This window comes from Solea senegalensis, linkage group LG3, assembly GCF_019176455.1.
Source record: "Solea senegalensis isolate Sse05_10M linkage group LG3, IFAPA_SoseM_1, whole genome shotgun sequence".
NCBI lineage: Eukaryota > Metazoa > Chordata > Actinopteri > Pleuronectiformes > Soleidae > Solea > Solea senegalensis.
Window position 1 is genome coordinate 604,053 of NC_058023.1, and position 14,770 is coordinate 618,822.

At 39.8% G+C, this 14,770-nt stretch overlaps 1 protein-coding gene across 1 annotated transcript in view; it reads right to left on the reverse strand.

The window, feature by feature from the left end:
* The window catches only part of plcb3 (phospholipase C, beta 3 (phosphatidylinositol-specific)), a 52,051-nt gene that overhangs the window by 24,413 nt on the left and 12,868 nt on the right, over positions 1 to 14,770 (reverse strand). Inside the window, exon 2 of the mRNA XM_044020380.1 lies at positions 9,727 to 9,813. Within this exon, the coding sequence (XP_043876315.1) occupies positions 9,727 to 9,813 (87 nt within the window). The remainder of the gene's footprint in view (positions 1 to 9,726; positions 9,814 to 14,770) is intronic.

The window sequence follows — 14,770 nt, forward strand, 5'->3', positions numbered from 1 at the left end:
CAAAGTTGAACCTCAATGAAATGAGTTTGTAAACCACTCACTCCCCCACACCAAAGAGGAAATCAGTGTTCTGAATGAATAAGGTGACAGTGGATCGACATCATCTATGTGCCGTGATGCAGTAAAACACTGATTTTCACTATAGACCTTGGCGTGCAATCATCAGTTTCCAGATTTGTGGAATCACGGGAGTGATCGCACACCAAAACAAACAGCACACATAAATCCTTCCTAACAAAACACAAACGCACACAGATCGTTGGGAGTGAAGTTACAACATGAGCCTCTCTGTCTCTGCAGATACATGTCTCTCTGTCACACACACACACTGGGTGAGATAACAGAACTGATAGGCCATTTCTCATACTGCATACTTGGTTATTAATTATTACATTAACTTAAAAGGTATAGCATTCAGTCAGGTCCAAACTTTTACATTAAAAACACAATAATATGTCAACACCAAATCTCTTGATCATCTAACGCTGCTCTCTGTGCCGGGCACTGTGAGCACCGAGCATGTTCACCTCCGATAATGTCGCTGCCTAACAAATATGTCATATCTTAATACAAAAAACCATTCCAGGACACAGAAAGATTTATTTCACGTGTGCTTACACCCGTGTACTAGTGAATTGTAACAGAACACGGACTGAGGCTAATGACTCAATTCCATTGTAAGTCACTTTGGATAAAAGCGTCTGCTAAATGACATGTAATGTAATGTAACAAGGATGGGATTAAATAATGAAATACGAAGCACGAGAGTCTGATTTCAGCACAAATGGGACACAGAAATGTATCAATATTATAATTATTAAACAATCCTTCAAATTGAAGCAATTAAGCAACACTGATTATTTGTGTTACATTTATGAATTTGGCCACATTTATGGGCAATGTCGCTGTTCCTGACACATGCAAATATCCTTTATTAAACATTAAAAAGCCCAAGAAAAATACACAAGATCTCATTTATAATTAAAGGTGACTGCATGTTTCCTTTTATTACAGTATTTAAAAAGAATTGTTATTAAAGAAGAAAACTTAATGAGCTCAATGATTCAGCCTGTCCAGCTTCATATCAAGATATATCTCATGCAGATGATATTTAGAAGCATTTACATTTTATGTTGTATTTTTAGTTTTGTGTTAATACTCTTTCTAATAACCGATGTGTCATTAAACTTTGCAGTCTGGATGATTATGTTTCTCTCTTTGATCCTTTTACGTCTGCTTAAACTCACTGCTGCCTGAACTGTGTTTCAGCGCTGCGCTGACCAAACTACCAGTGTAAAGGCTTGTGGAAAACCAACGTCTGGAAAGACACGGACGTCGCTACAGCAACAGCAGGAGAAACATTGGAGTCAGTCACACTCTCACATGTGGTGTAAACAGTCGAACCAGACGATCTAAACCACTTTGAAGGTGAAAATGAAAACAATTCCTCAGTTGTGCAAAACACAGAGGAAGCATACTCTGTATATATTGAACAAATGGGTTCAATTGTCTCATTTGCGATGCCTTTACTGTCCTCAAGTATGCCGTATTTCTTTTAAGAGAAATGCTCGCCACTAAAGTAAAGAGCCAAGTTGGCAAAAAATGTAATAATGCCCTTAATTAGTAAAGCAGAGAGAATAACAGGACACCATGTCGCACACACACACCCACCCACCCACCCCAAAACTGGAGGAAGCATCTGCTCAAAACAATAAACTCAATATGTAAAGTGTCAGTCCATCGTACAGATAAGCACTGAATTTAATTGCTCTGTGTGTGTGTGTGTGTGTGTCATGTGCACCAACAGATAATGTCAACAGAAAATAAAACATGTGACCAAGCATGTAAAGAGAGGACAACAAGGGAGGAAGCTGTCTCATTATCTACTGACACCCTCAACTTCCCCTGCAAACTGTCCCCTGTGTGTGTGTGTGTGTGTGTTTACTTGTATTTGTTACTTCGTTAGGACCTTTTTCTGGCATAAAGTGTACTTTTAGCAGGGTTTATCAAACTTTATTGAACTGATTATGTCTTATATTTATCATTTGACAATTGCTATTGTGTGTAATGTAGTTTAGCATTTGTATGTGTTGCGTAACGTTAGCATGTAGTTCTGTGTTTTAGTGAAGTTTGATCATGTACGTGTTATTATACTGTTCCTGTAAAAGCCCAACTCGGAACAATACAGTTCTATTCTGTTCTATAAAAATGGTCTTACTAAAGGCAGAACTGCCATTTTTTTAGGAACTATTTAAGTTCAGGGCTAAGATCTATATTGTGGTTATGGTTGAGGTTAGGGACAAGTCTTTGTTTAGGCTGCTCAAATTAATGAAAGTCAGTGCAGTGCATTAAGAAGAATAGCTTTGCAAATGTGTGTGTGTGTGTGCTGTGCAAACCCTGTTTCCAAGTTAATTCCTTCTGGGTGTTTGACTTGAGCCGGGGAGATAATCTCTATTAGATTTCTACTTGTAACTGCCAATAATCATTCTAATAACAATTCAGCTGGCTTACTTATTAGCACACTTAGGAACAAGCCTGGTTCAGCACGGCAGCACTTGAGAAGCCACGACTGCATGAAGAACACAAGTGCGACTTTAGATCACGCCTCCTTCACGTGTCCACACGCACCTCATACGTCTCCACATGAGTAGGCTATGGTTGGAACTGCCTCAGTGGAGGGAAGTGAAGCCGTTCACATCCATAATGACGAGAGAGTCACTTCACATAGCTGCTTAAAGAAACACTTTTTTTTTTTACCTTATTTGTTGAAATAAATGTCACTTATCACTTGAAAATAACAATAATCAGTACTTTACAGTACACAAACAATATGGTAATACTTTAGAATAAGGACGTTTATTGCTATACTATCACAAGGATCAATGGAATAGAAAATGATCAGGCCATTTCCTGAATATTACTTTGAATACATCTCGTGCCACTTTTTTGTGAACAATAACGAGTCATTTTAGACCATTTATTAACAATGAAGATGTTAACAACACATTTGTGCCGTAAAAATTGCTGATTTTTATTTATTTATGAAGCATGCGATATATAAGATTTTTTTGGATTGTACCAGATTTTACACTTTTATCTGTCCGATATCCGATCCAGTGATTCTCCGCAAGACTGATCATATTTAATCTTTACTAAACTATTGACAAAATTAAAATAACCCTTGTTTAGCCCTATGTAACCCTGACCTTTCATGCCTCGTCACCTCCTGGAATGAGTTGAACTCCCCTGGGATGTTTGTTAAAAATCCCTGTCACACAAAAGTGAGTGTTTGTTTGTAGTTGGTGTTTACGAGTCCTAATCTCTTCAGGGTATGAACAATCAGATCCACACAATTAGGTCTAAATTGGAGCTAAATGACATCCCTGGGGACAAGTGTCTAACCGCCCAGGTGTTCTTGACATGACCTGCACACGTTTAGGGAGGGAGAGGAGGAAGGACGGAGGAAGTGGAGAACTGATTTCAAGGAAAAGGGGACTAGGAATTTGAGAGGAGGGGGAAAGGGAGGCAATGAAACTCCCCAGAATCCCAAACTCCCCGTCTGTGCAACTTCCTGCCCACATTCCCACACCAAGAGAAGGAATGAGGAAGATTATAAGTGTTGCTGCAAAAAGTTAAGCAGCTATAAGATGAGAAGAAGTGAGAAGAAGGGGGGGGAAATGGAAATACAGGGGTGGAAGAGTGAGTAGAGAGAGTAAGAGAAGACGGAGACCAGAGAGGGAGGAAATGTCATCCTGCAGTTTATATTAGAGAAACAACCTTTGCTTCATCTCCCTGACGACTACCAGCTGCCCCGAGAAGAAGAGGGAGAGAAAAACAAATTGAATGTGGATTTACAGTGTAGATGCAAAACAGCAGCCAACAGCAAAAGTGTGAGGGGAAAGAGGAGCCAAAAGTTAAACAGAGTGATGGGGAGGATTACCCATAATGCCAGGTGCATTTCAGGCCTCCCCGTCTGTGGCAGGTGAAGCTGCCAGGAGCAGCTGCACAGCTCTAAATCAAAGCTCCTCTTTGTTTATTATAAACTACATCTTAACTGACAAATCACCTGCTTTGGTTGTGACAATGTGGAAGAATTAATGCCTAAATGTTCTTAAACAATAAAACCAGGTCCCAAGAATAAGACCTGTCCTCTGATTTAAAGCGGTGCTGGGTTTTTTTTAAAAAACACATGAATCATCAAATCCAGGCGGGGGGGATTTTTGGACAACAACCAATGAGGTATTAACATTCTTCAGAAAGATTCTATTTTAATCATTTGATATTTTTAATTTTTCACCATCTGTATCATTCAACACCTCAAAAGTCTCACTTACTTTGCAAAAGTAAAAAAAAGGAAGGGGGAAGTGTGTTTGGTCCAAGGACAGAAAAGTGACAAGCAGATGTTGTGACAGATGTGTGGATTTAGGATGTGAATGGAGACACCAATACTGGTATGCTGTTATAACCCCTTTAATGACACGATAACAAGTCCCAAATATAGAGAGTAATAGAGTTGCATGGTAAATTTAAAGGATATGGGCAGCCCGTGGCCAAGTGGAAAGGGAACTTGACTTGTAACCGGAGGGTCGCCGGTTCAAATCCCCACCCGGCCAAAAAGGGCTGGGGTACCCCTGAGCAAGGTACCCAACCCCCAATGCTCCCCGGGCGCTACTCAGTGTGGCAGCCCACTGCTCCTAACTAGGATGGGTCAAAATGCAGAGGAATACTTTCCCTAAGGGGATTAATAAAAACTAACTTTAAACTTTAACTTTATAACACAATAATGCTGCATGTTAAAGTGGGGTACTCTTAGTATGTACATACCAATCCTTGGTCCTAGTGCTTTGCAAGCTAAAAAACACTATCTTCCTCTATGGAGCCTTATGTTACGTGGCTAAAATCTTTTTTATTTTCTTGTGTCCCAGCCGGCAGATCTTTCTGTCCAATTCCACAAAACCTCAACTATCACTTTAATGTATACAATGGTAGTTTTTTGTTTTTTTCCCTGCAGCAACTCCTTTGTCAAATGGGTTTATATCGTTTAAGCATGTGACCAGTCTCTAAGTTTGGGGACTGGTGAAATATGCACTGTTTAAGTAAAGCTACCACTTAGAGCACAGCCCTTTCTGGACTGTATAAATTTGCAGCGTAGGAGGAAACTATCTCTCCGTGGTGCTACATCAACTAGTGTCAGCCGTGTTACACTAACACATGACCTGGCCCTGTGTGTTATGTTAGTGAGTCCTGCTGTCATTACTTCCACCTCCTGTGTACCCCACACAGATTTCTGCCTGCACGACCAGAACGTCCACGACAAATCACGCGAGGTGCAGCTACGCCTCCGTTAGATGGGGACAGACTCTTTCAAGTTAATCTGAACTAACATTTTTTTTTTTCTCTGTCAAAGAGCAAATAGTGTATGGATTTTAAGAGTAAATGAAAATGAAAGAAAAACAGTTGAGGCTAGTGTGTGGTGGGGTGTGTCTCCTTCGTCTCACTGCCAAACCACTGTGTGTGTGTGTGTGCTAAAGTTGGTCATTATCGCCACTGCCTTAAGCATTGTGGGGAATTCTATCACACAGACACACACTTGAGAATTCTCCTCAGTTGAACATCTGACCATGGAGAGAGGGGTCTAAGTGACTGGAAAGAAGGGAAAAAAAATATGGAGGAATTTAGGAGGAAGAGGAGGGGAGGAAGAAAACGGGACTGATGTGGAAGATAATTTCACATGAAGAGAGGAAATCTGTGCTGACGAGCAGAGCAGGAAGAATGTTGTTTAAGGAGAGGCGCATAAATCCTGTCCTAAAGAAAGTGACAGAGACAAATGAAAACACCCAAAGACCAAAAAGTAAGAAGAGAGAATGTTTAACAAAGCGAGGCCTACGAAGAAAGTGACATAAAACAGATGGAATGGGATGAGGACGATTACAAGTGAAGGACATACAATTTATTCAGATTAAATTACAAGGAAAATGTGACAAAATGAAAGACTGATGATCTAAAAAAAAAAAGAGAGAGAGAGAGAAAAGGACTGGACATGGTTTGTTTGATAGAGAAACATCTTTACATAAGAGATACAGACATGAAAACACTGTCACTGTTAAAAATGACATCATGGCACTGGTTGACCCAAACTATCAGTTACTGCCAAAAAAAAGAGACTATTTCTTTAGTGTGTGCTTTTAAAAAAGGTCCATGTGCTGAGTCACTAAAAACTTAAACCCACAGAGACCGAGCTTTTCAACATATTCATGTCCTATATTAAATGCGACGTACTCCTTCCTTCTTCCCTTGATACTGTGAGCAGAACTTACTATCCTCTTTTACTCAAGTGCAGCAGTGTGACAGTTTTAGGTTGCGGGACATTTGGACGACGTCCTTGTCTTTTGCTGAGACACTAAAATTTACTGCGGTGTAACATTGTTGTTCTGCTCACGGACATTTTCATAACGTCAGCCATTCAAATCCAATTCTAGGTAAAAGCAGTGGACTCATGATGAGAGGAGACAGTTCCCTGTTTTGCTTCCTTGTCGAGAACATTATCCACACTGGCACCTCTGTCTTCATCTTCCTCTCCTCCTTCAACAGTCTATATTTAAACGCCGTTCCACTGCACACCCTCATTTTTCCTCTTCCCCATCTTTGAGAAGGGTAGTGAGACTTTTTAAGCTGCAGCCTGGTGTGTTGCTTGCAGCCCAAGTATCAAAGTGTTGGTGCAACAGACCAAAATGCCAAATCCTTAACCTCTGAAGACATATCATGGTCATTGTATGACTAAATATGATGCATTCCTTATCAGTTTCACTTAAATATTTACATCTAAAAAGTAATAAGAAGAACAGAAGAACACACTGGAGTTCAAATATTTTAAGTACCTCTATTCAGAGAAATGGGTTCCATCTAGAATGCCCTTGTCGTCTCATTAATAACTGCTGGGTATCTGTGTTACTATGCCCTCCTTCTATTCAGCTCTGGTTTCAAATCTCCTGGGGAGCTCGAACACTGAGTTAAAGCTTCATTCTAGAAAATCAAAACTCCCGAAACCTGAGCAGACAACTGTGGATCAGCAGGTCCGATCAGAAGCCCAGTGGTTTGAACCCTGCTCCTTCAAATGCCCTCAAATGGATGAATGATGAACACACATCAGAAGCGCTCGTGTGTGAGGGGGTAAATACAACCTGCGGTGTAATATGCTATATGAACGGTCATTAAGCCCAGAAAAGTGCTTTAAAAAAAAACGATTTCTGTGAAGCCACAATTATTTGGGTGCACTTATTTTCACCTTACAGCAGCGCTGCCAAGGAGCTTTGTTAGATCTAAAACTAGGTTTGCAGAGGGGCAGAGTTCTGTTTTCCATGTCTACTGTCCAGATTTCAATCTGCGTCACTGTAGAAACTCAATACAGAGACAAGCTGAAGAAACAGACATCACAGCACTGGCCACACAGCTTGACTGACAAGTGATCTCTGTGAATTACAGTTCAAAAACACCACAGTAATTACTACAAAAAAAATAAACCAAATCAAAAGAAAAAAGAAAAAAAACTTAAAGCAGTACTATACCCACAATTCCCTGCAATTGACCTCAGAGGTCTGGATGTTTGGAGGAAGTAAGAATAGTGAACACTAGCCAGCTCGGATAATGCCAACATTAACAGATGAAAATCAGGAACAACCAGTCAAATAAGGTAGCATTATATCCTTCTTATATCAATGATTTCTAGTTGTTAAAGTGTGATCTTTAACAGGAGCATGAAAATAATAATTTACATGGAGCCGAGTAACTCAGGCACCATAATAGACGTTACAACGAGGAGTGTGTGAGCTAAAGCTCAAAGACAAGCTGCTGGATGTTAAAAAAACAGACATGAATCGAGCGTCTGCAGTGAGTGACAGAGAAACACGTCTTCTCCTGCTGCAGCTTTGTGACAAAATCTGTATGTTTCTGGACCAGAGAAAACCCAAACCCGGGTCTATGTGCTGCAAAGGCAAGAGTGCTAACCCCTACACCAACCGTGTGGCCCAAATAAAAACAAACTCTGACAAAAGACAAAAAGAGCAGCAGAATAATATCAACAACAACCATCAGATACACAAAGTGCCCTTTGATGAAACTGAGCCAATGTTGTTCTTTTGGCTAACACAAATGAGAGGAAACTCATGAGCCCTGATGACTTTGTTGTGAAAAGTAGAGACCTAACAGTTATGCCAGCTTATCTCAAGAATCCCAAATAATAAACAGAAGGACAGAGCTACTGTACATTGGTCACTTTTTTAACTAATTCTGAATAAATGTGTTATTTTGACTTATTTCCTTTCTAATATTCACACCCCTCAGTAAGAATATAGCAAAACTACATGCAGGCGATGTGTTATACGAGCATTGAACGGGCTAAAAAAGCACGACCTGACTAACCTGCTACTGAACCAGGGCAGATTTAAAAGAAATACAATTGAATCACTCAATGATGTCTTGAAAGGAAACCCCACCCATCAGAGACTGGTTACAGGTCAGTCCCTCCCTTTACAGTAAATATAAAACTCCTGACTACACTGTCAAGCTGCACAATGGAGATAACAATATTTAACATTAAAAAAAAAGTCTCCTTTAATGTTAATTGTGAACAATGAGGGAGAATGATGCTCTATTACTCTAAGAGAAGACCTCTGTTTTCTGATTACTGATCATTTACAAGTAATGTGACAACGGAGCAGCCTCTTCTCTCTAGTTGAGAGAGAAAACTGCAGTCAGAGAGTCATTTTTATCACCGTAATGAAAGAGTGTCTCAGCTAAACAGTGTCAAAGCTACACCTCAGGCGACAAACGGCCTATTATCTTAATATCACACGCACACACGAGACACACCAGGATGGAAAGAGTATTTAAAGACTGTGTGGACATTAACACATTTTGGCGCACGTGTAGACGGACAGAATGGGAGACATGCGGGTGATTAGGCCCACATACACAGACACACAGCACAAAGTAGTGGACAAAACGCAGTGGGGATATTATCACATACATCAACAGGTCATTCCATACGTGCCTTTGGGATAAACAGACGGCCAGAAATAAAGAGTGCAATGTGTGTGAGCGGGGGGGTGGAGAAAGAGAGTTAATTGATATACATATACATATGCATATACATATACATATGGATATACTGTACAGTATTGTACAGTATACTGTATATACACAGAGGCTAATTATGTCACTTTAACACTGAAAATACCAAATTCAGCTAGAGAAAGACGTGACTTTTCAGTTTCAAAAGGTTAAAATAAAAGGAGATCTCCCAATCCATTAGTTTTTTTAATTTATGCTGTGAACAGTCAGACTTCACCAAAGAAACAAAAGAGAGACGGTCCAACGGACAAATAAGTAAAATGTTTCATGTAAAATGGAGGACTAAAAGGATGAAGACCACAGGGAGACCTTAGGGAGGAGGAGGAGGAATAAGGAGAGGACGGATAGTGACAAACGAGAGAGAGGAGGAGGAGAACTAAACCACATTTTAGAAGGTCAATCAACATAGCTGGATGAAGAGGGAGTGTGGTTAAGGAGGGAGTTAACACCGACAAAGTGTAAAGTGTATCAGCACTTGAGATGGTGCATTAAAAACTCATTGTGGTCTGATTTAGAGCAGCCTGTTTGTACTCCATCTCTTCTACAGTCAACTATGAGTTCTGTGTGTGTGTGTGTGTGTGTGTGTGCACGTCTTACCAGGTTGGACCCTCCAGTCCAGTAGAGGAAGAATCCATCTGGGTCGACTTTCAGGGTGACCAGTGTGGGAGGTCCACTGTTTGTATCCTAATCAACCGCAGAAATAAAAGTGTTAGATGGACACACTCTAATAGAACATCAGCCATTTGTCACAACTAACACATCTCACATATGCAATAATCTGTGAGTTTTTTTAGCCACTGAGCACTTGGGCTGAAGAATGACTTTGTCCTCAAATTACAATGACAATTTGAAAAGGCTCAATTTACAAATTTTAAAAGCCGTCATTTTCACACTTTTTTTGATGGTTCGTTGCCAATTTAAAAAAAACCATAGAAACATCTCATATCTTTAAGGTATCATCCTAGCATTAAGGAGAGAATAACAGTTAAATGAATACTTCACCAATTTGCACTTAGCTTTGTATTTCTACAATAGTGGTAATATTTTGGAAAAATTGTGCTTACCAACCTCAGTTTCCCTGAGTCAAGAAATATCTTCGTTCTTTATTTTTTTGTTACGTGCCCACCAGTGACACTTGGTCCTGTTAGCATGACTATTAGCAAAGATGGCGGACACTGTTTATATTCTGTCTTTACATTCAGCTAAATGCAAATCAGTCAAGTATTCCTTTAAATGTTATCTCATGAGGTAATGTCTAATTGTTTTACCGAAACTTGACTTAAAGAGCATTTCACGTCCCAATATGTGAAACAGATGATTAGCACAACAGACTTAGCATACACTACATAAGGAATACAGTGTGCAAGCAAACTGCCTACTAGCACTGCCACCATGACCAGGCTTTTTTACTCTGTGGACACAATAATGTCAGCTTTATGCCCTGTTTTCCCTATCAGTCAAGCAGACTGGTGTCCTGTCCTCTTTGCTCCTACTAAAACTGAGAAAACAAGGAAGCTGCTCTGAATGGGTGAGAAAAGATACCAAACCATGTGAGCAGAACTGTGACAGAAGCAGAAACTGAGGATAAAACTGACTGTAACTGCAAGTGCCCAACATGTAAATCCAGTTGGGTTCTAATTAACAAATCAATACATCTAAACAATGTAGTATTTGCAATATTTAACCATTTACCGTTTAGTTGTTGTTACGTTTATTTATGTGCAGCTACTTCATCGAGAGGCTCCAAAAAGACACAGGGCCAGTGAGCTATTTTCTTCCCAAAATTAACTTAGTCTGAAGCATTATGGGATTACAGTCACACACACACACACACACACACACATACAGATTGTGCATGTGTGGACCTGCCATGCAACAGCTGTTTTGATGCTGGAGACAGTTTGGCCAGTATGAAGTCCTCATTCATGCAGAGCATAATGATGGTGCAGGAGTCTGAATCAACATGTCATTAGCATCATCATTATGGAGTCATACACAAGATACCACACACACACACACATACACACATACACACACACACAATTTCATTCATTTGAACCCTAAACATATTCAGTTCCTAAAAAAATGTGTTTCTGCATCATTAGGACCAGGTTTTGTGTCTTAATAACTGGTCCTGACAAGTTCAGCGTTTAAGCAAGGAAAGGTCCCAAAGAGGTAAGCAATACAACACACACACACACACACAGACAGTGTGATTACAGAAGTAAGCGTCCAACAAACACATCATCTAACCAAACAGCGTAAACAGCGATGATGATGATCCAGATTGCTTGTTATTACAGTGACAGATGACTCATGTTCACATGTCGTCATGAGTATCATCATCATCATCATCATCATCATCATCAACACCAGATGGTAAGAAGTGGAAAAGATCGGCCTGCAAAACCCACCGAAAGGTTTGCAAAAAACATACTGTCAGAGGATTTACAAAAACCACTGACCACACACACACACAGCAGGTGTTTGGTTTTAAGGTATGGAGTGCAATATCTAACCAAAGTGGAATAATTAATGATCATTAAAGCTGCCAAGCAGAGCGTTGAACGTTTGAATGATCATCTGCCAAGCGTAAAACTGATTAATGCAAATCAGTTTCCTCATGACGTCCAACGGGGAAACTAAAGCAAACTTTGCAGCACGTCCATGAGGGACCGTTTATTATAGCATAACCTAATTCTAACTTCAAGCTAAAAGACTCACATTACTTACTCGTTATTACAATCAACTGATTATATATTATATTTGGTGCTTCATCTCAGCAGAATGCATAAACACAGCTTTCACAGTAGCTTCAACCACAAGGAAACAAAAGCAAATTGTTCAATGTTAAGCTTATTCTTACTTTGTCCTCTTCTCTCAGAAAAGCTGGACGTACCTTAAGTTTAGGCTCCACGATTGGCTAACACGAAAATGGTTACGTTTAGATTGGGGATAAGGAAAAGGGAGGACAGGATGGTAGGAAGTAGGAAGATGGAGAGGGGTTGGGTTTGACAGAGGGGTGAAGGTAAAAAAGACAGAAACAAACGATCAGGAGTAGAAGAAGAGATGCATTATGTTCAACTTTATATATGCACTGGAAAATGCAGTCGTTTCATAAAGACGATACGTAGAATTACGTCACACCTACAGCAATGAAGCCGACTGTCAGATAATACACGGCGGCTGATCATTATTTGTGAAATGCCCATCTCTACATAGAACAGCACGCATTACTCAAATGTCACGCTGTGTTCATCTCAAGGCCGTGCTCGTTTGCAAATGGCAGCACTGAGCACTTCTTTAACTTGTCAATCCGTTTGTCAAAGTTTGTTCATCTCACGCGTGTAATACAAACGGCAAACAATCGAGACCGCTGCACTTGCTCCAAGTGCTGTAAAAACAATGATACACCTGGTTAGAAACTGTGATTCAAATCCATATAGTACAGAAAAAACATATGCAAAATGCCTGCAGGGGCCAGATTAATCCACACTTTGCATGAGTCAGATTCAGGGGTTTCTCAGCAGCGACCAGTTTCACTTTAACCTGTAAACAGAATCATCTCACATGCTCAATAACTCATAATACATTTGAAATGTGATCATGGTGAACACATGATGGAAGCCATTACTATAAAGCAGGCAATCAGTGGTGCCCACACATTCACTTATTCACTTATACAGAGACTTATACTCTATAAATTCCATGTACGGACTTAATTCATGATAAACTTTATGAAATCCATTTCAACAAAGACTTATACTACACATTACGATAAAATCCTTTCACTTTATTTTCCAGCTCCATGACATTTTAAACAGACTCAAAAAAATGCTTTTTTTGATCAGCGACGGTGATGGAATGAATACATTGGGTGATATTTCTCTATATGGAGGTGACACCGAGGACGTTTACATATGTATAGAAGTTTGATTCCAAGCTTTTCTACTAGGGATACCAATGCCCAAATCACAAACTCAAGCATTTACCGATACCAGTCCGATACAGTCATTTTCAACCATTTATGAACTATAAAGCTGTTAACAACACATTTTGCTGAGTCATATTTACAGACATGATTCCCCAGCTGTGTAACAAACATTGTTCTCCCAAAAAGCACATCTTAACAGCCCAAATATGACTCAGCTAAAATGCTTTTGCTGATTTTTCCAGTGATTTTGACCAGTATCAGACTGATACCAACTCCAATCCCTACTTTCTACTATATAAAGTATCACAAAGAGAAAAATGCATGAAACTAGAGAAAAGGGAGATGAGGTCATAATAACGACTATGATTTGATCTCATCATACCAGACAGAAACACTGTAAATGTCACATAAACGACACTTCACTCCTACACCATTAGACCCAATTTCAAGTGACATTCAGGCCTCACTTGGGATTCAACACTCAAGTTTATCTGAGCTTCATAAAAGATGACAAAAAAATGATGGTCATAAGAAATCTTAAGTCATAAGTTAAAGATATTTTGTGTTCAGCTACTACACATTAGGTTCAAGATGTCTTTATAATCTCCGAGGGGCAATTTGGGTTACAGCCAGCATTCACATACATAAAATAATTAATTAGCGTCACATCACACCTAACAAGCGTGGAATCACATTTAAGATCCATTAAGAAGGCGGATTACCGCAGGAATGATAAATGATGATTTAAACCCGTTTGTTCTGCACTTGGGCTTTTTTCAAGCACCTGACCTGATATAAAAATTCCTGGAGGTCATTCAGTGCTTTTCCAGGGATTTTACTGCATAATAAGGCATTTTTTCCCCGTGTCAGCAGATAAGAGAAAGTAGGAAGAGATTTAAGAAAACAAGAGTGATGGTGGATGGAAGTGGTGTCGATGATAAAACTGTGTAGGCTTTTTTCTACAGACAGCATCAACACGGGGTTCAAAGCACAGCATGTGGTCGATTATAGTACCGAGAGGCTGGTGGACTGTCACCACAGAAGAGATAGACGAAGGGTTTTTCCCCTAAGAATCAATCTGCATCTCTTGTTTTTTCAACGTCAATATTTAAAAAGGAAGATTCATCATCATTCATTCTTCAAATAACACTTTCATAGAAAATAATATTGTATTTTATTTTTTTGAAAATACACTTTCTGTTCGCAATGATCGGAATTCTGCATGGAACTCGTTTCCGTCGACATCCGACAAAATAATTGATTGATCTAGACAGACAGTGGTCCTAAGCTTCCTGACCATGGGCGGGGTCAGAATCACAAACAAAAAACCGCAGCACAAAGAACAAAATCGGGGAGCGCAAAAGAGTCGGAGCAAACAAAATTCCCAAAATCAAACAAAAAGTGTATTTTCAATTGTGTGGTTCATTTTTGTTTGCTCAATTCATAAAGTGTTGCTTGCTTTGTGACAAAGTGTATTGACACAAATCTAATTCCATAGATTCACACCAGTGGATGAAATCTCTCACTCCAGGACCATGATCACAGTCGTCGTCGTCGTCATTATTGAGAGACACGATCACAGAACCATCTGCACAGTTGATGATATGGCGCCTGCCGCAATGGTTTTGACATTCATTTGTGTATAAAACAAAAGCGGGGAGAGAGGAGGACACAGCCCCGGGGACAGGAGCTGTCGGGTCGATGAAA